Source organism: Egretta garzetta, unplaced genomic scaffold (assembly GCF_000687185.1).
Source record: "Egretta garzetta isolate BGI_Z169 unplaced genomic scaffold, ASM68718v1 scaffold268, whole genome shotgun sequence".
Lineage (NCBI taxonomy): Eukaryota > Metazoa > Chordata > Aves > Pelecaniformes > Ardeidae > Egretta > Egretta garzetta.
In genome coordinates, this window is record NW_009260600.1 from 1,429 (window position 1) to 28,790 (window position 27,362).

Below are 27,362 nucleotides of genomic sequence, written 5' to 3' on the forward strand. Positions count from 1 at the left end.
TTTTCCTGCAGCTGTTACCCATGCTTTCAACAGCACTGGTACCACTCCACTCCAAAACCAGGTTCTGCCCAAGTGCCAGACCTCCATGGCTCAAGAGTCGTTTGCTGGTATTTTCACCGCAGTAAAACCGTAAGAGCTGTAAGCAAGTCAGTGAGACTGAGATGGCTCGTGGGACCATCATGGGAAGAATGAATCATCTGCCTTGGAAATATAAATGTTTATGATCACTGCTCCCATTCTGCACATACATTCTGGAGACACACACAACTTTTACAAGGGTGTTGATATTTATATAATTCTATAAATTTAGATGGTGCATTACAAACACAATATGCAGTCGTAGGTATAAATAGCAGAGCAGTGGGACAGAATTTTCAACTATTTTTTGTTTTCTATGCACCACAAATGAGATGTATGGCACAAGTTAAGGAACTAGAGGAAAGAAAATACAGTTATTAAGCAACAAAAACACCCCATGTGAGTCTCCACATTTTAGATAGTGGAATGGAAGGCTAGACTTCTATCAAAGAACAGAAAATAAAATCTGTCCCTGAGATTTAACACCAACATTCAGACATGACTAAAAGACAAAGGGTGGAGAAATATCCTGAAGTAGAGGTTTTGATAACAGATTATTTTCATGGCATGTTTTCAGTATCAATGTGACAAACTAACATCTGCCCTTGACAAGAAGGATTGTGACAAACAAATGCACAATATAATCAAAAGACTAAACTTGTTTCTAAACTTTGGCTGATGCTTCTTTAATGCTCACAACACTATGGATGTACATACAATTCTATGCAAAACAAAAACCAAAAAAACCAAGCATCACTGGATGGTGTAGGACCATTGTAACAATGTTCCAAGGAGGACTTTCTTCCAGAAGGCCAACTAATAAATTCCCAATGCATATTAAAGAGGGACAAACCAGTAACTCTTGGTAAGCTTTCTAAACTTTGATAATATTCTTAACACTAACAGTTTGCTTCAAGAGTCAGATTTATCAGGCAATGACTGTAACAGCAGTTGAGGCCTAAGGCTTAATATTGGGTACCTGAGGTCAACCAGCAACCTAGTACTGATGCAAGCAGTTATTGTATCTTTTTTTTTTTTTTAAAAAAAGATGTTTCTTGCATCAGTCTGCACCCTCATTTCCACTTCTCTGCTCAATTAACAAATTAGTTCAGAGAGGAGGAGAATCCTGGTGCAAGGTCAGTTATAACTTCCATTTATATATTATATCAAATAACAGCTGGGGAAAAAAATATGCACTGAATTACCATTTCAAAAGTCGACTGAAATACTTCTGGACACTCAGATACTCCCAGACACACCAGACCATGATTCCACATGATGAAGATCCACCCTACCACAATGCTACTTGGCTCTGGTGATGGACTGACAGACATTTTGTAACAAGGTAAAACATTCAGAGCTCTGAAGCTTGAAAGAAGGGATCCGCACCTACTCTAGGGAAGGTCACACTCTGTGCCACTGCTGCCTTTCTGCCACAGGGAAATGCAATTACTCAACATGGATGCTGTTTTCACAAGGAAATGGCCACCTCAGGCAGAACAGATCAGAAAAGTGGTTTTAACAAGCTTTCAGTATGTACTTTAATGATTATTTTGTTATACTGATGTCTTTCAAAAAACGTCAGGTAGAAAAGATGAGCCTTTGCTTTCCTGCCCACAGCAGGCATCTTCTACAGTGCTTCTTCACACTGAATTGACGGGATTTCCCATGTGTCCTCATCTGCTGAGTGAACCATCTGTGAAGTCTGATCCACTGGTACTTTCTCACCCTGGGCTATTAATAATGCACTTTCTTCTCCTGCTGCTAACTGAAGGTCAGAGCTACAAGAACAATTAGATTCCTCAAATTTGTCCGTCAAAGTCTCTGCTGCAGTTGTTGTTGTAGAGGACTGTTCAGTCTCTGTTTCAGCTTGTGGTTCTGCTTTAAAATGAAGTCCAAACACGTTATTTTGGATGAGGTATCGAACACACTGCAAAATCACATTCCTTTCGTGTCGGATGTCCTGGGCCAGTAACTGGAAAGAAAGAAGAGAAGATGATGCACACTTCCCTCTATTGCTGTCAGTCTCAGTTTGCTCAGGTGGTAGAAAACATCGTGGAATATACCTAAATACCAGGAATTTCCCCCCCAGTTTATCTGACTGTATAGACCCAGGTGACAATGTTCTCATATCATGGACTACAATTAACATCCGAAACAAAGAGTGCATTCCAGGCCACATATTCCAGTACATCAGGACAGCAAGCCTATTAGCATCTTTTACACTTTCCAGGTTATACTGTATCTGTAATTTAATATACCATGCATTTTTTTTTATTAGAAAACCCCTAAAAAGCACTTATAAATACAAGGAAAGGGGATGTTTCATCAGGTACCAGACTATAGATTTAAATAGCAATAACTAGTTTGGGCTATCATCCATCAGCCTAAGTCTAATAGCTTAATCGAAGTGCTAGAGGCCTCTCTCATATCCTTTAACCTCACTAAAGCTCATTTTGGTATTTAAAAAAAAAAAAAAATCAGCCAGAAGGCTGAAGGATCTTTTGTCATTCTGAGTATCAGCTGAACTAGTACTCTGAACAAACAACAAGTTTAAAGCAAGTAGCTGAATCTGTAACTATCTGATCATTTGCCCGAGGTCCACGTTACACAGCCTAGCTAAGTTTGGCTTGTAATGTCGCAGAGAAGCTTTTTTTTTTTTGTTGCTGTTGTTAAGTTTCAACAGTGGTTTGACCAGCCAATTTAAAGTGTGCATATTTCTATTTAGGACTAGTTACTGAGAGGTGTTACAAGCAGCTGACACCTAAAATGGGCCTTCAGAAACCTCCTGTCTGAACTAAGAGATGCACATGAGGGCAGAGAAGGGACAGCATAGAGACGTTCTCTTTGCCGGACTGGAAGAAACTGCTGAATTCCCAAATGGCCAAATAAAGGCAGAGATGGGATGCACCATCACCCTATCAAAAACTGTATCTCTGCATTATATTTTTTAATGCAGGGATGGGTATCAGCGGAGTGATGCTACGCAGGCTTTTGTCAGCTTACAGAAAGGCTAAACACACATTAGTGTTTGTATGGCTACAATAGACAAGTTGTAGTGGTGCCCAAGCTCGCTGCCGAATGAGTGCCAATAGACATCTGCAGCTATTCTCCTACCTCCCCCCCTTTGTTTTTTGTTTTTGTTTGTTGTTGTTTTTTTTTAAATCATTATTTCACTGATACAACATCCTTTTCTTAGCAACCCCACTTCCTTACTTTTTGAATAAATTCTCAACAGTGACTCACTAAAATTTCAACTTTGGTTCCTCAAGGTTATTATACCCTGATCATTTCTGACAGCAGAAGCCTAACTGCAAGTCTCACGCACTCCTCTGTGATTCACAGCCACAGCACACATCCTTTATCAACAGTTTTGAGCAACACTGAAAGGCAAAAAAACCCACTAAAATGCAATTTTAAAAATGGACTATACTGGCAAGCTACAACTCAGGTTTCCAGTGTTCTGCCAGCTTCTCTCAGCATGTGAGACTTCATATGACTTTTTTCCAGAGTCCTCACTGCTTTGATCACCAACAACTTTGAAGAGCAAGAGATAAAGACAACTGCATGCTTAGGGAGCTACACAAAGGGCAAACACTTCCTTTTCAGTCACTAGGAGTTTTAATTCTTGGCAGCAACGGTAGTATGTGCTAAAAGGGCTATCAAGGGATTTCTCCCACATCTGCAGCTTGGGATGTGGCTTATCAGGTATCTCTTAGCCTAAACATCCTGTGCTGTTTCAGAGCCCTTATGCCACTGGCACCCTGCTTTCTCCTGTGCTCCGCCCACAGCAAGTTTTCCTTTGATGAAGGAGCTTTATGCTGGCTATTTACAGAATCATGAGAGTAGTCTACCCATCCGATACTGCTTTTGAGTACTAAATGCAATAAAAGCTTCAAAGTTTTGTTTATATTAAAGAAAGCCACCAAGCTTCCAAATAGGATGCTTTGCACTGTTACTGAGAACAGATTCATAACACTTTGGACTCACGTCTACAAACCTCTTTTTACCCTTCTGAGACACCAACCTGCTCTTCAAGGTACCAGTGCCATCACTTCCTCAGACTGGCCTACACTTGCCTACACAGAAGAAACCCCTGCATGTGCAGGTTGCAGCTCAAGACCACTCTAAGTTTAAGTCACCCACAGTCTTATCATCAAGATCTCTTTGACTGCATCTGAAAAAATTGTTTGCTCTTCAATCAGGGGAAGGCAGCCAAATAGCAAAGGCAGGAAGACCAGAATAAGGCTGACGGCATCACACACAAACAAAACCTACCAAATACTACCACAGGGAAGAGAGAGGGAGGAATAAAGGTTTCGTCCTTTGTGCAGCTCATTTTAGGCACATGATTAAGTTGTCATCTCTTACCTGAAGTCAGTCAGTACCTGAACACACACCAGGGTATTTCTCTTTGTCTGTTTCAGCATCTACACTTTCTCCTAATGAAACGCTCTAATTTGCTATTTAAAGACAAGACCTTTGCTAACAGACTACTCTAACTTCCCAGAGGGAAGAGGAGAACTGCTCACAAACAGTGCTACTCTTGTACAGGAGGTATTATTTTGGCACTAAGACTGTTACCATTTCCAGCAGAGTTGGACGGCGCTTCGGAAGGAGAGGTAATGTTTTCTTGCCCCAGTTATCAGGCCCTCTGGGGGGACGTGCATTTGAATTCGAGCTTCTCAACATCGTGCCTGCATATTCTGGACGTTTTTGATTCGGGTTTCGACTCCGAGGAACGTAAGTAGTTTGAGGTGTATTTCTGAGCGCAGCCTGGTTTTTCTCAGCTTTTGTTGCAGTCTTGACAGGGATTTCTTAGAGAAAAAGAACATACTTTCATCTCAAACTTAAAAGCATCTTCAACATGCTTATATCCCCATGCACTGACAGCTCATTAGTACTATTCTTGCTCACATAACCTGATGTTTACTTGGAGGGAGGGAGGATTTTGTTTGGTTTGGGGTTTCTTTTAAAAAACAAAGAATAATTTCTAAACATTCACAGAAAGGAAAACAAGATATTTAAATTCTGCAGTACAAAAAGAAAAATAGAAGTAGTAAGAGTTGAGTGTGATTCTCAAACCTCTGCCTTGTTATCACTTAGAAAGTACATTGCTTTTGCTTCACAATATAGCTTGCTGCAAATTTGGCTGCTAAAGAAAATCATGATGCAGTTAGGGCAGAGGATGGCCAAGTTCAATTCCCTGCCTACCAGACGACCTCTGCAACTTTGGTTAGGCCATCTAGGGTGAGTAAGGCATAGTGACTATCTGCAAAAACAAGGAGCAGCAGCAGCTCTCTACCATATGCTGATGCATACACTCAGAGAAGCAAAAAATCCAAGTACTACAGAGTTCAAGTCTTACTGCCACACACAGAAGCCTTTTATGAAAGAAGCCCTCAAGGAGATGGAAATTAGTTCACAGGGTGAGCATAACAGCTTTTTCTGGCTCTATTCAAACATGATTTGAAGCGAGACTGAAGACAGGCTCCTTTTCTTCTTCCCAACTAGGGGAAAAAAGGTTTGGGAAATTCAATGACACACCCCCTAACCAAAGATATTTTATGCCCCCACTTCAACCCAGGAAACACTGATGAGAAAAGGCAAGCAAAGAGAAGAGAAAAAAACCCATCCAATCGTTCAGGAAACTCTGTTTGAGGCTTTCTAAAGTACGCTGTAGGGCTGGGGGGAGAGGGAGGAAGGCATTAGAGGTGGCAGAGGCCAAGCAGAAAAGGCCATCCCCATGCACCGGTTATCTGCACAAATGCTGCATTCTGTCTGGGTACTTCTCCAAGAACGGGAGCTATGACCACACTGGGAACAAGTGATGGCTCACCCAGTAACCCAGGTTAGTGCTCCAGACTGGGAGGAGGGAGGAATGGGGAAATGAGAGGAACCAAATAACAGCATACCCTTTCACTCCTCCCAGCCTGTCCTTGTGCATGGCTTACACCAGTACAAGCATCCACTGTCACTGAAAGCAAACTGGAAAGGATCTGTATGCAGACCACAACAACATCCCTGTGCAAAACCTTTTACAAGCTTCTCAGTTCACTTTTATAAGCCTAAAAATCAACAGGTACAAGATTGCTCTGAATTACAGCCATTTCCACAGCCAAGTGTTCTGGAGATACAGCCACTGAACTGGCATTACATTAACATATTTGCTAAATATAAGCCACAGCTTACATGTTGTATTTTCCTCTGTAACACCTTTGATTTCTTTTATAAGTTTTTTTCTCAAAAAATTGTAAGTACTATGTAGGTTCTGTCTGGCACTTATAATCTGCAGCTTTCAGCAGTTGGGGATGCAGCCATAAAGAGCTACCACTGGGCTACTGCACTCATAAATACTGCTTTTATAAATAAATGGGACCTGGACAATTGGATGGGAGATGGCAAAGGACCAAATATGCAAGAGGTGAAGTCCATCTGTCCCCCCCCTTCCCAAAGAAGGGTCATTTGTGATCAGATCTTATCATTGCTTGCAGACCACACCAGCGCAGTGAGGTAGGGGAGAAGGGGAAAGGAGAAGGGCAGAGGACATGCTGCTACGCACCTTCGGGCTCACTGTCGGACGCGCTGCCGTAGTTGGCCGACAACGAACTCAGGGCAGAGGTGACCTGCTTGGGAACAACAGTCAATCCCAGCCTCCCATCTCCGGCTGCCGTTTCATCCTTGTCAGATTCTGCAGGGAGACAAAAGCCAAGAGGGATTTTTCCCAATACTCCTGTATGCCAACAGCCAGCCTTGCTGCTAAATCCCCATCTCACCGCTACACAAGACCAGTGTCCATTGCTCAACACCATGGACTGAAAAAAAACCAACCCACACACTTGCCTACTCTGTACAGACATTCAGTGGCAAAGTCGTCTCACCACTGGTTTACAGTCCTGCCAGCAAAGCTACAGAAGCAAAAAAATGTTTCCTGAACGAGAGCTTGGGCTTTCTGGTTCTTTCTTCATATACCAAATGTAATTATAGGTTTTATTATCCAGTGTAGGTAAAGAGAGAGAGGATTTCATAATATGTTTTGAAGTCTTGCTGGGTTTAGTCCTGTGGAGGTGGGGGAGAAGGATTCAAAATCCAGTCAGGGGGAATGAAAATAAAAATTTTTAAAAAAAAGGGGGGGGGTTGGGGGGAGAATTAGGCTGTTCAAAGCAAGAATTTAACAGCTAAGAAATTCTTGGATAGTAAAAAAACCAAAGTTTGTTAGGGAGATTAAGAACCAATGCTACAAATTAGACAATCAGTTTTCAGCAGTACTTCAGACCATTTGATACTTAAATTCCCGCAGAGCATTACAGACACGCATGAGTAAGCGAGGTATTACAGTCTCAGCCTACCCCAAGAGACAATACCAAGAAGACCGGAGGCAAGCAGACCAAAAATGCTGAGACTGAGGACACTACGAAAGACCCCTACCAGAAAAAAATTCCTGAAGATAAACATGCAAAATTGTGATGGCTTTAGTTTGAAACAAAGGATCTATACACAACAAAAATCTTGAGAAGACTCTCAAGGGAGCAGTGCTAGAATTAGCAGAAAAACTAGGAAATGCTTTTCAGTAATACACCTGCATATGTATGTGGGTATATTCACACCCCCCCACACTGCTAGAAACATTTCGAGAAACTAGTAGCCTGTTGAGACTTCTATAAAAACACTGGTTGCAATCTTATTTTGATGAAGGAAAAGAGTTGTGCCCCCTCCCATCCCCTGTCTGCCTAAGCCTGCCCCACAGGAAAGCTGCCTCACACTTCTTAAGATTTTACCAAAATAAACATTTGATGTCTTTATTTTGAAATCACAAATGTTTCTCTGCTCTCTTCTAATGTATCACTAACAATTGACAATTTGATTCATTGGAGCTTGCGACATTCAGTAAAACAACTTTTAGGTAAAATACTCAGGTATTTATCTAAACTACTTACCTGCCTCTTTTTAGTTTGAGCTCTTTGTGAGAAGGTTGATTCTCACTGGTTTAGTTATCATGCCAATTTGCAATTACATTGGAAACGCATGCTAAATGCGGGCATTTCTCTAATGGAGAACACATAGCATGTGCATATTCTTAAGCAATTATGAAAATAGCATTTACTCCAAGTTATTTTGATTCATTGCTGCTTTTTTCTATCTCATCCAGAATGTTGAGGCCATACTGGGGTTGGGTGCCTTTTCCTTTTATTTTCTTTAAATTTAAAGAATTAATTTGTTCTTTAACAGATTAGGAAAACACATTTACTGGAATACATTTTCCCTTTGAGAGTAACACGTGTGGAGGAAGCATTACACACCACAGAATACAACTGACTGTTCCTGGTCAGTAGATCCCTAAAAATTTTACACCTGACAGGCTCATCATCTTATCTTTTTCTGCTTATAAATCAAAAGGAAAATTCTGTTTTCTCCTGTTCAATTTCTTAGCTTTGAAGGAATCATAGAATGTTTTGGGTCGGAAGGGATCCCTAGAGGCCATCTAGTCCAACCTCCCTGCAGTGAGCAGGGACACCACTAACTAGATCAGGTTGCTCAGAGCCCCATCCAACCTGGCCTTGAATGCTTCCAGGGATGGCACCTCCACCACCTCTCTGGGCAACCCATTCCAGTGTTTCACCACCCTCATTGTAAAGAATTTCTTCCTTATATCCAGTCTAAACCTACCCTGGTTTAGTTTAAAACCATTACCCCTTGTCTTGTCACAGCTGGCCCTGCTAAAAACATTTTCCCCATCTTTCCTATAGGTTCCCTTTAAGTACTGAAAGGCCACAACCAGGTCTCCCCACAGCCTCCTCCTCTCCAGGCTGAACAAGCCCAACTCGCTCAGCCTGTCCTTGTAGGAGAGGTGCTCCAGCCCTTTTAGTAGCCCTCCTCTGGACCCACTCCAACACTTCCATGTCCTTCTTGTGCTGAGGGCTCCAGAGCTGGACGCAGTACTCCAGGTGAGGCCTCACCAGAGCAGAGTAGAGGGGCAGAATCACCTCCCTCGACCTGCTGGCCACACTTCTCCTGATGCAGCCCAGGGCACGGTTCGAACTAGCCACTGAACAGAAGTGAATGCATTATGCAAAAAATACATTCCCTCTAAAGAAAGGGCTGCTGCTGTTAAAGGTTTAAATACTCCAACAAAATGCACCTATACAGCAAAATCAGGGACTTCAGTTGTATGGTTTGTTGTGTTTTTTTTTTTTTTTTTAAATTTTACTTAGTTATTTTTGTTATTATTTATTATGACTATATTGCTCAATAGTATAAAAAACTGCAACTGGCTTTAATAATGCATAATAAGCAAGTACCACATTCCTTTCCTACCTATCATAACAGAACTTACTAGCTGTACTTTGGTATAATTAGACTTTTTATCATTAAGTAAAACACAGATGCTGTGGGGAAATACAGTTATATTTAAGCATACTTAAGTTTCCCAACACGCAGAGATTAGTGGAATAAACAAATTGCACAGGGATGCTGAGTTCTTGTTCCCACTAATTGAAGATTATGTTTTCAAGAGGAAAAACTCAGCATCAGACGTCTTTCCAGGGGATGCGTTCTAGCCGTGTTGCTAAAATTAGCTAGAGTATAAATCAGCTTACATGCCATATTCTAAGAGTAATGCACCACTGCTGAATCTATTATAAATAGTTCTCTGGAGAGTTTATATTGCTGCTGGCATGTGGAAACAAGACATGCTCACCAGAAAACCTAAGCAGCAATACTTCAGAAAACACACACATATGGAGCATATCAAGAGTAAATTAGATAATATAGGAAAAACCAGAATTAAAAGAAAAATGCTGACAGTTTAAGTAATTCACTTAACTCATACAAGGAAATCCATTTGTTTTCACATTCTAAATACTGTTACTTCAAAACCACGGAGGGATATTTAATAGTCCTTAAAAATAATTTGATTGTCAAAGTACTTTATTCTTCTTCTGGCTTTATAAAGACTTGCTTATTTTACATGTTGGTTTAGCAACCTAAGTTGATGCATGTCCTTTAGGCTATTGTACAGTATTTATGGCAAAATGTGTAATATTGCACACAAAATTTTTTGGCAGCACTTCCAAAACCCTGACTAGCAAGCAAAACCTTCAGCATCTAAACTTAAAACAACTCAGATGCTATTTCTTTTCCCCTCCTTTCTAAAGTTACTACAGCATCACTTCCCTATGGCTCAAACCACTTTCCCTTTTGCTGCCTTTCCCAGCCAAGTGTTCTGGGCAAAAAAAGTGTTCCTAATCAGGAGATTATAGGTAAAATAACATTATTATGGTAAAGTACTGGTTAAAACAAAGATAGAATTGAGGTGCTCATTAAGAGCCCAGAAACCCTCTTCAGTTTGTTAGCTAACTACTGATTTAAAGCAAGTAATGTATTTTAAAACATACATAGCACAGACATTATTCAAATCCAAGACACTCCTACATTCTGTCTCCCAATATCATCTCTTCTTCAGATCAAGCATTTTTTGATCATACAGAATAAAACTTAATGCTGCCTAATTCTCAAAGAAAAATCAGAAAGACAGTAGTCTGTGTGTTTACAGTATGATCAACGTGGCCTGCAAGCAAACTTATACATAAGTGCTTGATGCTGGCAGCGCCTTAAACATTCTTGTGTCAGCCTTTCCAAATCAGAATTTTTCTTCCTCTTCAATGACTTTGTATTTCAGCTTCTTTCCAAATGGTATTTCAGCGAAGTCTACTAGTTTTAGCTCCTCCTACCAGCACACGTGGACACAAATTCAGTCAGACACACACACATATCTCAAAGACTTCTGAACAACTAAGATAGTTTCTTCCATAACAGACCAAGCCTGCTAGGCAGGTGCTCCCCCGAATGCAAGATTTACCCCATTTCCTTTTGATAAACCACTAACCGACATTCCACAATAATCACACTGGAAAGTTTCTTAGAAGACCATATCCTGAATCAGGACATCTCTCTACAGAAATTTCCATTTAAAAGGAAGTTTTAAGTGCAAGTTTTAGGCATGGGGATGTTGGACTACCTTCATGCTTAGGACCCTGTTGGCCCTGTTGTATCCACTATACAGCAATCCTGGGCTTTTTTTTTTTTTCCCAGTAATACTGAGATCAGTATGACAACAGGTTTCCCATTATTATTCTTCTCCAAGCACACTCTAAAGCCTTGCATGAATGCATCAATCTTCTACTAAGAGAGAGATATCCCATTTTAAACCTGCCCAGTTAGCCCTCTTTCAATCAAGGACAGAGTTTACATGTTTTTCTAAATCCCTAGCTCTTCCCAGAAGTTGCTAGCTATACAAAAGTTCAGTAATCTTTTCAGCAGTACTACTTAAAATAATAATTGTCCACATTTCTTCACCTTACCAATGTCACTGTTTGCCAGAAGACCAAGAGGGTCCATGTCCTTCATGCACGGCTGATCTGCCAAAGCATGCTGTTTTTCATGTTCCTTTTCACACATGCTGTTTTCTGGTCCATTGGCTTCATGTTGAGTTCTATGTACATTATAATCGCCACTATTTTTCCTGAATTTCTTCCAGAACAGGCGCCTTTGTCTTCTCTTCTGTCTCCCTTGCTGTCCAAACCTCTCTTCATTTTCTGAAGGTTTCCACATCCCCTTCATTTTGCTGGAGAATAGAAACACAAAGCTCATACAAATGACAGGCTATGAGAACAAAATCAATCGACGTAACCAAATGGGTCAGGTCCACGTTTAAGGTTCAGCAACACAGCATGATTCCAGGACTTAGTCCAGCTCAGCTAACATGTGGTAACAAACCAGACAGGTAGTCACAGCTCATCTCATTGGCAGGGCAATGTGACAAAGCTGGAACCTAAATGAAGAGTTTGAAGTTCATGAGTTTTATCTTTTGACAAGGCAAAGGGTATGAAGGCTAAACAAGTTTCTTGATCATCTGTAGTGTGAGGACATAGTGTTTTCATTTCACATTACAAAGCCAACAAATATTCCCTTCACTTAATCAGTGAAGTCATACAGGGGGAATATGGAATTAAAAGGGAGTCATCTGCTATAAGTGTACTTCCACTGCTGAAGTCTCCTTTTTCCAGTTACAGCTCAGAGAAGGATCTTGCTGCACTAAATCCATTCAGCCATCTGACACCATCAATTGCAATAACAACTGCCTACTCCTGCCTCCAACTAACATAACGTTCACTTTTTTCACTCGGATGGAAAAGGAAGAAAAGAAACTTCTATCAGGACAATGGATTTAAAAAAAAAAAAACCGAAAAACAAACCAACAACCCCAAAACATGTCCTAAATCATGGAAAGAGCACATTCCACTAGTCTTCCAGGTTATCCTATAAACACAAAACATGTTTATAGGACAGTACCTGGAGAGCCGAAAAAACTCTCGTCAAAGTCTATAGGTACAAGAATAGATGTGACCCAGACAGAAAAGCAAATACAGAAATGACAACATAAGCTTCCTGAAAATACTTACTTTCAAGCAACAGAAACTTAATTCAGCAAAACAAGACCGCAACTCGTCATCAGCACATTACAACCACAAAAGACATACAAGATCTACCGCCTTGAATGAGCCCCATGGTTTTGTTTTGCTCTGTACTCTCTCCCTCAGCCTCACCTACAGCATGGCAGGGGTCCAGTTATCCCTAGTTAACGGTGTAATACCATACTTGGGCAAGAGCTTCTTCCTGAAACTTCTCCCTGGGTCTAAAGTCATGCATCTGCAAGCAGAATCTCACAGGTGTATTTCCAACCTGGTACCTTGTGACTGATAAGCAGCCAGTGGAACATGTGAGGAAAGAAAAAAAGAGCATAAAAGCAAACGGTCACCTTTCTCCTTGCCTACTTTTCAGCACTGTACCACCGAGAGACCCACTCTGACCAGAGATGCTCCCAAGACACTGAAGGTTTTGTGTCCCATGCTGTGTGAATGTCTGGTATCCCTGAAGTCTTGCAGCAAGGTGTTAATATTTTGTGAAAAACGGACTTTGTTGGTTTTGTTGATGTCTAAAATGGTAATTTGGTACTCCCATCCACTTTGTTGGTTTGTCTTCATTCTGATGTCTAAAATGGTAATTTGGTACTCCCATCCTTCTCAAGTTATAAGAAACAGTGTATAACTGCATTCTATTCACCTCTTCCCACCTATGGAATTTTTCTAGACCTCCATCATACGTAGCCCTTCCAAGTCACCCGCTTCTTTGCCCGTACAGAAATGTTCCCATTACCAATATTCCTCTCTTCCACACCTTTCCAGCCTAATTAAGTCCTTCTTGAGAGAGGAACAGGGCCTGCCATAGCATTCAAAATGTTGTATCTCAACAAAACATATTTAATTTCCCAGTCATTTCATGACAGTGTCTATCACCGATTGCTCGGCCCTGATAGCGCCATCCACCATAGCACCCCTGTGGCACAAGAGGCAAACCACCACCTTTCTGTGCATCAGTCTCTCATCCACAGAAGGAGGCTAATATTAGCTCCCATAATTCAACTCCATCTAGACAGAGAACTACATTTCTGAATTTGTACAACCAGGCTCTAAATTCAGGACATTGTTGTATAACCTAGAAGATACTGAGCAAATACAAACTCAGTTAGAGGTGTTGTCCTTGACCATGGGTTAAAAAACAACATTCTGATTTCCCTGGGGCCTCAATCACCCAGAAAGAAACCCCAAGGTCACAAACACATCCCAAACATCAGCCTGGCATCTGCCTTTTGCCTTCCCGTCGTGAAAGATGTACTCTTCACTTCCCATTCAGAGGGATAAAACGCCATGCGCTATTCATCAGCTGTTGCAAGACACCACACAGACTGCTAAAGTGGTCCTTCTGCAGCTCTAATCTCACACGTGGGGATGCTGAGAATTAGCAGTTGTAAAGCACTTCAGAGAACCACAAATGGAAAGCGCCACAGAAGTGTTAAGTATCTAATACCTTCTAAATCTTACTTAGCTATTTGCTTTAATAGTACAGCTTGCAGAGCACAGGATGTATTCTATTTTTGCCTCATGCATCAGTAAATTTGCCAGATATGTACCAATGCCAGAACCTTTACTGTTGATATACAAAGCAGAAACTACAGCTTTTTGGACAGTTCATCAAGACTATAGTGCTAGCAGTTCAGGGAAGGGAGGGGAAAAAAAGAATGGATTTCTAAAATCAACAAGAGTTAAAGGTGAAATCAAGCCGCAAACAACCTCTAGCTGAGGGCTTTGTTTTTCCCAAACCATTTTCCAGATATAAAGTTACTAACACACATAATGGATAAGTATGTAATTGCTGATGGACATTTAAGACTACATAATGCACCCAACTCATAGCCACAACAGTTACCAAATAAACCTGTAGCCACCAAAGGGTTTGTGACAAGCAAAACTCCTCTCTGCTTGTAAAAACCTCCAAACGTAACTCCATATGTTTGCAGCTTTAGTCTGAATGCCTAGGTTTGGTTCTTTGGGCCCAAAGCACTTCTGCAACTGTATATCTTTTGAAGGAAGTTTCTACTTTAGTCTTTTACAAATCCTTCCTTCCAAAGTCACAAAAGGCAACTGGCTGGAGGGATGGGCAAACACTGGGTCTTCCAAAGCACACGCTTGCACCAAGGTAATTCGCATTATCATCATTTAACAAATCACACTAGCCTGGCATTAATCCTGTTCTGCACTAGTTCAACCACTTTACCACGGTGCAAGTTTTATTTTGTTTGGTGTGATTCCCTATTTAAAAAAAAAAAAAAAGAAAAGAAGCAGACAACCTCCAGCTTTACTTCCATGCAGCAGCAAGTGGGATTTAGCAAGACCCCCTTAGAAGTGGGTCTTCTCCTGCCTTCCAGCTCAGTCGTTTTCATTTAAACTAGTGATATTCTGTGGGCATGGATCATTATAACATTTCTTAAAAGTCCTCCCACCGGCCCTGAAGTAGAGCTAATGAAGTTAGCTGGTTCCATGTAACACTGACACTGCGGGGAGGAGAAAAGAACAGAGATCATACTGGAAAGTAATTAACAGTAAAAGGGAGAGAACAGCTAAAAATCCAACAGGATTAAGTATTAGGCCCAGAACAAAGGTAGATAAAGATGATGGAGGGTAGAAGAAAGAAGCAGCACTATTTAAGCTACGAAAATAGAGTTAAATCTTCCTTCCCTCTTCACTTGATTATTGATTTATCATCTGAAAAGAGAGAGTAAGAAGCCAAATCTGCTCACAGAAATCTCTCTTGGCCATTTTCAGGCTTTACAGGATTAGATCACGCGGATTCATTACGTTGCTTGACTTCTGTCCCCATTATTTCTTTTTCAGAGACTAAGGTTACGCTGATCTAATGAATGGCCACTAGAATGTGGTTTTCTCAAACAAGCCAGAGTGCAGAATTCAGCATGAACATCAGATTTCCAATACAATTATTGTTTAATTTAACTGAAGTGGACTATGAAGCACTGTAAACAAAGGAACATTACATCTGCAGTTTGTCAAATGACCTGTCCTTGGTTAAAGGGCAGCTAGATCGTGTGTACAGTAGAGGCAGTTAAGTGCTGGGAGACCACAGTAAGAGAGCGTACTTCTGAACTCATTAGGAAGAACGTAACAAGCTTGTTTCAGAACACTTACCCAAACTGCTGGGTAGTCAGCACTTCTCCTCTTTCTTCCTTCTGCATCTGCATCGCCTTCTTCCTTTCAATGTTTGCCAATGTAGGAAAATTTCTAGAAGAAAAAAAAAATATTCACTGGCTCTTAAATGATTCACTGTACTTGTCAATTCACCCTTAGCCAAACCAGCATCCTCTATAAATGTAACAGATTTTTAAAAAATGGAATATTTTTAAAAACTTTTCATGGAAGTTTAACAGACTGCTTCCTTCTTAAAAAGGCAAGAAACCATTTATACATTAATACATTTATGCTTACACACTCAGATTGGAAAAAAAAAAAAAATCTACCAATTTACCAAACCACCAAACAAGCTACAGACAAACGGTTCAGTCATGCTTATGGACCCTCTGCTTGTCCCTACACATAACAGCATGATTTAGTCCTGCAATTTTATTTTTGTGGTGCTTCAGTTGGAGTATTTGAAGGATCTTAAAAGGTACAGCATGCCTTTAGCAAACCAACTGCTGAGTTCTTGTAATATCAGGGGAAAAAAGGTTATAAGAACAGCTTCTGGGTGCACAAGATTCATTTAATGTGACAGTTAAGGAAAAGGACACGAGTCTCCTCTCGAGCAATATTCAAAATTGTGCTTGCACACTGACCTCTACTTCACAAAAATTACTGCCTCTTTTTTCTTCCTGCTTCCAAGAAAAATTGCTAAGTCATGCAGATCAAAACTAATCTACTGTTATAACCACCTCCCAAACCATCCCTCCCTTCCATTCTTCTCCTCTCTCCCTGCGGACAAACACCACGCTGGTTCTAACATGCAAAGCTTGCTGCAGATTACCTTCAAAGCCCCAAAATGGCTATGCCAGTTGCTCTGTAAACATTAGTTAGCAAAATCCCAGTGCTTGGAGATAAAGGTGGTAAATGGGAAAAGCACATGCAGCCCCACTGGCTTCTGGACAGAAATGCAAAGTATAAATATTTGATAAGTCTATTAAAATGGAGTAACAAGAAACTTAGAACAGCTACTCACTATATATAGCTAGCAAAAAGGACATGTATCTTTCTTTAAATATTTAATCTTATCACATGCATCTTCCCTGTTTTACAACATGAATGTTAAGCCTCACACTGATGCAAGACAGCTTCAACAACATACCAAGGGAAAAAGATGAGAAGCATTTCCTATGAGACACACCTAAACACGTTACAGAACTTGTCTCCTTTAAGAGGATTTGAACACGAGCTGTCAATGTCTGTTTTCATTGGATTTCTCCCAGAAATCCACCACACAGCTCAAGCCAGCATAGGGATGTGATGCTTTATCTCTGCTCTTCCCCGTTAGCTACATCTGTTCATCCATATTATAACACCCCTGGCACACACCAAGCTTGCAATCAATTATTTAATCTCAAGAGCTTCACATTGACAAAGACCCCCACGATTGGCACCTCTCCACAGTTTTAAGATAAGGTGCTTTCCTTCACATGAGCAAGTCTCAGAGGAAGGGAGAGAGCTATGAAATAAATAGTTATGCTCAAAAGAGCCCCAAGCTGGTCTTAGAATTATTTTTTTTTTCTTTTAGAAGACCCTTAATCCTGGAGCAAAGGAGTCTTCAAAGTGCTCCTGTAGTTATGCTGATTAAGGACATATTTGGACACGTTCTCACAACATGATTTGAGACGTGACTGCCTCCCACTTTCATTCCTATGAGTTACCACTCCCTCCAGTGAGCTACCATAATGGACTCCACGAATGCTTTCCATTCGATTCAGTGCCAAGAGAGACAGATTTCTCCTAAACCACCCTTCCAGTTGACACAGGCAGTAACTAACAGCTAAAGAGAGATCAAGTCGTAAGTCTGAGTGTGCCTGCAAAAGCACACCTGAAGGCACCTGTAAGTGGCTGTGTTTATTTTCTCCAGCTCTCCTCAAACGTTAAATAGCATGTTACTAACTGCCATTACCTTGTGCAGAAAATGTACCTCTTTTGACAGCACATATGCACAGAGTGTTTCATTTCATTCGCAATGAGCATCTCCTAGTTTATTCTTCCACCTAAGGACTTGGTGGGCAGTAAGCTCTAGACGTTCATGTCCACAGGTCACCAGCCTCAGTACAAGGTAGACAGTTCACTCCTCCCCAGGTGCTCTGCTGTGCAACAACGAGGTTGGGTTAAGCCCAGGTGGGACCTGGCCAAGTCAACCTCAGTTTTCCCTGCAAGAAGTGGACCCCAATGTACCAGCCCCAGTGCAACCCCACAATTCATCAGGTACCACAGCCCCAGCACAAAAAAGTCTGTGCACCTCCTAACATCAGCTAGATCTACCCATGGAGGCAGCAAAATCCAGCTGGACCTTAAGTGAAGGCAGATGTCTACAATGGAAACGCTATGGCGTTGAGGTACAACTTTTATAGCAGACTTTGCAAACTTCACTAAGGACAGCCATGAAGTACTCGAGAGGTCAAAAAACCAAAGAGAGGGGAATTTTGGGGGTTTTTTTTGACACAGAGGATTCTTACTCAGGAAGGGCAGACTTTGCAAACTTCACTAAGGACAGCCACGAAGTACTCAAGAGAGGTCAAAAAACCAAAGAGAGGGGAATTTGGGGTTTGTTTTTTTTTTTTGACACAGAGGATTCTTACTCAGGAAGGTTTTATTTAGGAAGACTGCTCCTGAGCAGAGGCTTGACAAGGCAGAATGAAGAGCCTATACTGAATCTTTCCACATAAAAGGCCATGTGTTAAAATCTGATGAGCTGACTTGAGTTGGAATCCTTCTCAGAAGGCATGCCCTCCTCCCCCAGTAAAACAAGGTTCTTAAAATGTTACCTACAATCACCACCGAAGCACAAGTAGCCCAGCACCTAGGTCCTGTAAACAACTTGTCAGACCTTGACCACAGACAGCTTCATCAGTCACCACAAAGGCTTTTCAAACTTAAGCAATTTCTTGTAAAAGAGGGAGTTAAACCAGGGCATGATGGTCTGACATGGTAGGTTTCTTGAAGGAGCCAGCAGTGCCCAAGAAAGCAGCCCCATTTCATAGCAGCTGCAGTTCCCAATCAAAGACACTTATATAATCCAAACGAAGTTTTTCAGCGTAAATTGTCAGGATAACACAAGAAAAGGCTAAGATGAGTATATTACATGTACACCAACAAAATGACATGCATGTTAAGGATACCCTAAGCTTCTAGAGACAGGGAATGGCAACATTGAGCATAATCACTAACGTGCCTTAGTGAGTAGATGGGTTGTGTTTTTGTTTTTTTTTCAATAAATGAATGCACTAGCCAAAGTCATACATGTTTTATAGGCCAGCGTACTCTATCTTGCTCACATAAACATCAGAGTAAATTAACTCTTAGCAAGCAGTGGAAAACCAGAGCTTTGCCAATACCTAACAGAAGAGAGACCTGCGTCTATAGCGGTTTACACAATGAATTTCTGAGTCCAGTGCTATACAAGTTTATCAACTTTATAGGAACAGCACTGTGATCAAATTGCCTCAATAATTTCTGGAGCTGGTCTTGACTGCATACGCACAACCAACAGCAAAGGGGACATGGATAGCCCAACAGGAACAAAGATGGCCCAACAGAGAGCTGATAAAATCTTGGTTTAAGACTCCCAGGCATTTTATCAAGCATTGCATCTCTAGTGTGATTATACCATATGTTAGCTGAGGCAGTTTTATTGCTAATCCATCTCTGCAGTTCAGAGCAAACTTTACTGCATCTACACTTACCTTGATCTACCAACACATTCCTTCTATTTTGCTTTGTCTTCTCTACTTTCACCAGGTGCTAAGAATTATTTTCCTTGTTACATACTTAACTACCATAAATGTAACACCAGGGAGGATTCCAAGCTACTCTAGGATTATCATTATTCAACTAAAGAACCACAAATTAATTAAAAGCGGTGTGATTGACAGTAGTGGTCTTCGTTCATTAAGCATGTGCTCAGCCTTTGAGATGTACCGCAAGGAAATAGAGCAGTCAATCCCTAACTGAACCAAAAAAACCCCAACAGATTAAAGAAAGAGGGGGAGGAGGGGGAGAATTTACAAGCAACATGCAAGATCAAGAAAATCCTCAAATGTTGTATTAGGACCTAGGCAAAATTAAGTTTAACGATTCACTTCAACACTAGAGCAGCCTTGCCACATTCCTTCTGATAACCTTTGCTCAAGAAGAGTTGGTTAGAAACAGATGGGCTAGCAGGACCTAGATCTCACTTGGAAAGAAGTGAAGGCAGCAATACCTCATTCTGACACATTAAGGAAATGCACTGTAGATAATTCCCTTTAAACTTGTGTTTAAGAAAAAAAATATGCTGAAAACAGCACATTTCTCAACACTTAGAAGAGACAGGACAAATGAAAACAAAAAAGTAATTGTAATCACCAAAGCTGATGTCAGACTTCACAACCATCTGTCTGCAAAACACAGGGAAACCCCAAAAAAAACTTCATGCCTATTGTTGTCCGCTTAAGTTTGGATTACCTGGCTCAGCAGGCCACAAGCCATTAAAGAGTCTTTTAGGTAAAGCAGAGACATGAAGGCTGCAGCGAAGAATGGGCACTGTACAGAACTGAGACAGGAAAACAGCATTCTGACCCAGCATGCTTCATCCAGAGACACTCGCTCCTTACCAGCTCTCCCCCTTCTCTTCCCTCTGTGCAAGTAAGGCTGCACTTTAAACACAGACTCTTTCTAATATATTTTAGCAGGACACACAACTGAGCAACACAGCAGCTAATTAAGAAGAAAAATCTCTACTCTAAGTAATTATTTATAACTGCTGAAAGAAAAAGCAAGACAGGAATGTTAGGGATGCAGCATGGAAATACACATTAAATCATTGCAACCTAATTGGAAACAAACTACTAATGACCTGAAAAGATTTATTCTTAGCTCTGACTGGAGCTTCTAGCAAGAAAAAGGCTTTCTTCTGTCACCATAAACCACAACTGCCTAATAGCTCAGACTCCCTCTGGTGTCCTTTTTTCCTGTACAATGCAATGTTTACTGTGAGTCAACAACAGACCTTCAGTACTAAACTGATGGTTTGCTGGAGACCCAATTAACACTTCACAAAAGTTTCAGCTGTGTTTCTCTTTTTTTTTTTTTTTAAATTAAAAAAAAAAAGGGATGTTAGTACAGCTTCCTCCTTGTACAAAGAGCAACAAAAGCCACCCAGGTAGTCATTCTACACCCATTCATTATAGCTAAACAAGATGCCCACACAAAGGACTGAAGTATCAAAATATGCTACAGCAGTACTCCATCTAGTGGCCTTGGCTTAGAAGGGCCTAATCTCATATTGCCTTTTTTGGTTGGTGGTTGTGATTACAAGGCTTTATTTGCATTTACACTGTGAACAAAGGCTTTCAGCAATGTTGTACCACAGCCAAATTATAGTCATCTGTAAAAAAACCCAACAGTATATGCCATGAGATTCTCTAGAAACTCAACAAAAACACTCTCAAGCGGAGTGACATCCTTAATTAACTGTAGATAAACATTGCTTCAACTTGCAGCACCCACTCCCCAAGCAAACAGTACCTAAACATGACTGTACATCAATTCTTGCTTCCTTCATGTTCTAGTATACAGTAGAGCATGTACTGACACACATACCTCCAAACATCATTTCAACACTTAAACCTTAGCATCAGCCACTATGCAGGAACTCTCCCAAACACCTCCCAAAACAGAAAAGCACATACAAAGTTGCAAATGTATAGCAAAGACTGCACACAAGTATTGGTACCTTTCCTTGGAGGTACTGTTAGAAAATTAAGTGTAGGCCACAAGACAGACAAACCTATGGACATTTGGGGTTTTGCTAACTCTGTTCAAACATTTTGTATTGTAAGTAATAAAAACTTGGTAAGTATCACTATTGGGGGTGGGGGAGGGGAAGACAGCAACATGTAGAGTGAAAGCAAGTGAAAAAACAAACCCTCAAGTATCTTTTGAATAAAATGAAATCTTGGAACCAAAACTAATCTAACACCAAACTTGTACTTGCACAGATCACAAGGAATTTTTGTCTAGTTATTTAAGGCATTTTAAATGAGGGTAGTGAAACACTGGAACAGGTTGCCCAGAGAGGTGGTGGAGGCCCCATCCCTGGAAACATTCAAGGCCAGGTTGGACGGGGCTCTGAGCAACCTGATCTAGTTAGCAGTGTCCCTGTTCACTGCAGGGGGGTTGGACTAGATGACCTGTAGGGATCCCTTCCAATCCAAAACATTCTATGATTCTATTCTATGATTCTAAATAAGGGACAAAAGAAATTTACGGTTAAAAAAACCCAAACAAACAAAAAGCTGTTTAAAAAAAAAAACCCACAACCCTACACATCAGGACCTACAGATTATCTTCATTTATAAAAATTACAGCAGGTGCAACAGTTGACTGCTGCGATGTGCTGACATAGTGAAGTATTCCCTTTGCAGTTCTGAAATTTGCAGAAAAAGCTGAAACCATGTCCAAAGGGAAGTTAAACTTGCAGGGATTTGCTCCTTCCCATTAAATGGGGAGAAATTTTGCTTCTCAATACAGCAAAAAGTCATGGGAGGTAACAAGAAAAACTCCTACCATACATTCCACTTATTTTTCCTTTTTTACAAAGCCCTTGTGTAAAAACATATGAAGGGAAGTCAGGTTCAAAACAAGAGCGCATTAACATTGCTTTTACACATGCAAGCTGGATTCATCAGTTAGACTGTATCAGACAACTGGGTTTATTTTCATTTGAAAAAACAGGTGACTAGCACACTGCTCAAGCTCATCACCAGTGATCTCAAAACTTCAATTTTTATCACTTCCCACCCTGCATATAGGACTCTTGCTCACAGAAACAAAACCTGTGTACCATTCACTCGCAAGACTAAATTCCAAGTCTGGAACAGAAGTGAGGAAAGCCTATAGCATCTTTCATCTGCTAGAAAAGGGTAGATTTTCATCTGTTCAACTTGGGGGGAGGGGGGGAACCCAAACATCAGTGGGATAAGACCTAGAGAAGTCCAGTGTGATTTTCCTGGTAAATGGAAAGAAGTTGTACCACCTCACATCACAGAATGAGAAATACTGCTTACATGTGAACTTTACCTCGTACTCTAGGCACAACATAAGTTAGACTAGTTGAGACAGCATCATTCATGCATTCTATTCCCTTTCAGCAGAAAAGCATCGAGCAATGCACACAGTTCTTAAAAATTAGGAGAACTCCCTGTTGATGTCTACTGGGACAACTTAAGCTGGTGGGATGTGTTACAATTATAGCCAGTACAGAGTTCCAGATTTCTTAGCTATTAAAAAAACACCAGGCAAACACACACACATTTCTAACCTAAAACATCTCAGCAATCAGGCTAAAAGGAACGAGTTGTTCACCTAACCTGAGGTACCAAACGAAACACCCAGGAAAGTTACCTCCTTCTTAGTTGATATCTTGCCTTCTATTATAATCATCCAAATGATTATAGTCTCTGCAGCTCACACCCTCCTGGCTCAGGCACTCTGACAAAGACCACGACCACAGGAGTTTCGCTGAGCCAATGCAACAGCAGCAGCAAGCACATGCTGCTACTGCCTTTCAGCTGTCATTTAATGATCACGCAAGGAAAATACAGTAAAACAAATCCATAGGTCACAAGTCTTACTCACTTTTTTCTTTCTTCTCTCCATCTAGCAATCTCTTCCGGGCTATCTAATTTTATCCTTTTAGCACCAGGTGCATGTGCCTAAGGAAAAAGCATTTCATAGGTGTTTAAAAGGGGAAAGAAAAAAAACACAAGAAAAAAAAAAAAGCATCATTCAGCCAACTATAGTAGTATCACACTGTTTTCATCTCCAAAAGCGGTGAGACTGCACACAGCGATTACAAAATGAACCCATTAAAAAAACCCATAGTATTAAATATCTTTTCATCCACAATATTGTCTTACAACAGATTCTACTCAGACATGACAGGTTCTCCTTCCAAAAGGAGGAAAGCAAGCCTCTGAAGAATGAGAAAAGGGACTACAATAAAGATTGCATAGACTCATATTTTGGGCCCCAGGGGATACCTACGTTCTTCCAGTGTATCTGAACTATCTTCTCATGTGCGCTGAAATTGCAACCTTCTTCCGTGCACTGCAAGGTAAAGGGGTGAACTTAGGACACACCAAGTTACACAAACAAATTATGAACAAGCATTTGAGTACACTTGAAAGAAACTCGGTGCCAGATGCCTGTTCAGTTAGTTATACAGAACTTTTAAGCTACTCAGTTTCAAAACAAGCTTGACTGTAAAAACAGTAAGAAGGGATAATGTACTTCTAAGTTTCATCTGATTTTAGAATAACCAGTGAAGCCAACATATCTGATAACAGGAGATAACGTGAAGTTAACTCAAGAGAAGGATTTGCAAGACTTTGCAATTTAGAATTTTGATACATCTTTGCAATAAAGGAGTGGATTTTTAAAATATGTTTTCCACATAAAGCCTTTTCATACAGGAAATTTTACATGCTATAGTAATGTCAGTGAATTAATTCCTACCCCTGGTGTGACTTAGCAATGCTTCACAAGACAGACATTAAAATTACTTCAGGAATAAAACCAAATCCACAACTGAGACCTCCCCTACACACAGCATTCAGAAAAAATCCCCTACTAACACTTTTTGTCGCTCTGGAATGTCTTTGCCAAGTTTTCCACTCAAAATGCAAGTACAGCTAACTTCTCATGTTAAAAGTTGAAAATCAAAGTGTAAATAAAACAAGCCAAACTCATCAACCTGTTTATGTTGCGAAATATGTTCATCATATTTCTCCTGGTTTTTATAGCCACGGTCACAGGTATCACAATAATGAGAGAAAACTGGCTCTTTTTTCTTTTTGGTCTGAAAAAAAAAGAAATCATCTCAAGATTGCAGTTACAAGATTACAAGATATTCCTACTTTTAATTAGGCGTGAAACACTTTCGTGAGTGTTTTTGTTAATAAAGCCATCAATTAAAACACGTTTCAAAAGTTTCAAAGGTAAGATAACAACATGCAAGTGAAGTTCAAATCGCTCATCTTCCAAACAAAGCACCCTGCACTCAGCTCTTTCCCCTACCACCTTCCCATCAACTATCACTTCTGCAAACATACCAGGCTGGCACAGGTTTAGCAAGGGCTGGGAGGAGAGCTAGGCTACAGCCCTGAGTCTCTTCCCTATCAAGTCAGACTACACCTGTTCTCACATGACATGTAAGAGCTCAGAGGGCAGCAGAGATCCTTCATTCTCCCACTACACACATCAGGGTGACCTGCCTGTCTGGCTCTGACAATGTAACAGAGCGCTTAGGCACTCAGGCATCACCATGGTAAGGGCTTTTCTAAAGTAAACCTGTGTTAAAATTTGGTTGAAATGTATCTTTCTTTCAAGGGGCTCAAGATTTGCAGACTGATTATCATATGGTTGCTCTCTTTTAAGGGCAGGCACATTAGACAAAGAGTATGGTGTCTCTGTAGTACCACAGGGCAAGTTCCACACGATCATCAACAACACAGAATCGCAGAACAGTTTAGGTCAGAAGGGGCCTTCAAAAATGATTCAGCCCAACCCCCCTGCCATGGGCAGAGACATCTATCACTTGATCAGGTTGCTCAGAGCCCCATCCAACCTTGAACACTTCCAGTGCTGGTGCATCCACAGTTTCTCTGGGCAACCTGTGCCAGTGTCCCACCACCTTCATCGTAAATAATTCCTTCCTTATACCCAGCCTAAACCTGCTGTCTTTCAATGGCTTAAAACCATTACCCCTTGTCCTATCACTACAGGCCGTATCAAGATGTCTGTCCCCATCTTTCTCATTAGCCCCCTGTAAGTATTGAAAGGCCACAATAAGGTCTCCCTGGAGCCTTCTCTTCGCCAGGCCGAACCCCAGTTCTCTCAGCCTTTTCTCATAGGAGATGTGTTCCAGTCCTCAGACCATTTTCGCATCTCTCCTCTGGACCCGCTCCAACAGGTCCATGCCTTTCTTGCACTGGGGAACCCCAGTCCATACCTTTGGCTTGTTATTTTCTTCTGGAAAACGTTTACTAAACCCAGGCGCTTGCTCGCCTTGCCTCTTCTGGGAGAAATTGCCATTTCCACCTTCAAAAATAAAAAAAAAGTTAGGCATGCAGCTGGTAAAACACACCCCCTGATACCTCGGTGGGCCCGCTGTGGCAGGAAGGGCCTAAGGGAGAGACAAGTCAGGGCTGCAGGACCATCACGGTCGGTGGGGCACATGCCTAGAGGGAGGGGGACTCCTCTGCACCCCCAAGGGTTAGGACAGCCCCAGGGATGCCAGAGATAAAGGGTTGGGAAGGAGTCCATGGGCCCGAGAGACGGTCCCCAGTGCACCTCACCAGCGTGCGGGCCCTGCGGTCGCTCTCCGTAGGCCGGCGGGTACCCGGGGGGGGTCAGGGTGACCTGCCTGTCTGGCTCTGACAATGTAACAGAGCGCTTAGGCACTCAGGCATCACCATGGTAAGGGCTTTTCTAAAGTAAACCTGTGTTAAAATTTGGTTGAAATGTATCTTTCTTTCAAGGGGCTCAAGATTTGCAGACTGATTATCATATGGTTGCTCTCTTTTAAGGGCAGGCACATTAGACAAAGAGTATGGTGTCTCTGTAGTACCACAGGGCAAGTTCCACACGATCATCAACAACACAGAATCGCAGAACAGTTTAGGTCAGAAGGGGCCTTCAAAAATGATTCAGCCCAACCCCCCTGCCATGGGCAGAGACATCTATCACTTGATCAGGTTGCTCAGAGCCCCATCCAACCTTGAACACTTCCAGTGCTGGTGCATCCACAGTTTCTCTGGGCAACCTGTGCCAGTGTCCCACCACCTTCATCGTAAATAATTCCTTCCTTATACCCAGCCTAAACCTGCTGTCTTTCAATGGCTTAAAACCATTACCCCTTGTCCTATCACTACAGGCCGTATCAAGATGTCTGTCCCCATCTTTCTCATTAGCCCCCTGTAAGTATTGAAAGGCCACAATAAGGTCTCCCTGGAGCCTTCTCTTCGCCAGGCCGAACCCCAGTTCTCTCAGCCTTTTCTCATAGGAGATGTGTTCCAGTCCTCAGACCATTTTTGCATCTCTCCTCTGGACCCGCTCCAACAGGTCCATGCCTTTCTTGCACTGGGGAACCCCAGTCCATACCTTTGGCTTGTTATTTTCTTCTGGAAAACGTTTACTAAACCCAGGCGCTTGCTCGCCTTGCCTCTTCTGGGAGAAATTGCCATTTCCACCTTCAAAAATAAAAAAAAAGTTAGGCATGCAGCTGGTAAAACACACCCCCTGATACCTCGGTGGGCCCGCTGTGGCAGGAAGGGCCTAAGGGAGAGACAAGTCAGGGCTGCAGGACCATCACGGTCGGTGGGGCACATGCCTAGAGGGAGGGGGACTCCTCTGCACCCCCAAGGGTTAGGACAGCCCCAGGGATGCCAGAGATAAAGGGTTGGGAAGGAGTCCATGGGCCCGAGAGACGGTCCCCAGTGCACCTCACCAGCGTGCGGGCCCTGCGGTCGCTCTCCGTAGGCCGGCGGGTACCAGGGGGTGGGTGGCACGTAGCTGTCAGGCGGCAGGTAGCTCTTGGGCGGCGGGTAGCTGTCGGGCGGCGGGAAGCCCTCGGTGGGCGGCGGGTAA

General features: G+C 41.7%; 1 protein-coding gene across 1 annotated transcript; it reads right to left on the reverse strand.

The window, feature by feature from the left end:
• On the reverse strand, window positions 1-27,361 carry NUFIP1 (nuclear FMR1 interacting protein 1; the record flags this gene model as incomplete). The annotated part of the gene is made up of 10 exons (XM_035900371.1): window positions 1-2,053; window positions 4,663-4,895; window positions 6,641-6,769; window positions 11,439-11,701; window positions 15,678-15,770; window positions 23,352-23,428; window positions 23,760-23,822; window positions 24,469-24,573; window positions 26,877-26,965; window positions 27,223-27,361. Coding segments are annotated over 10 exons (1,536 nt in total), but the record flags the coding sequence as incomplete, so codon positions are not given.
• Window position 27,362: the final 1 nt, after the last annotated feature.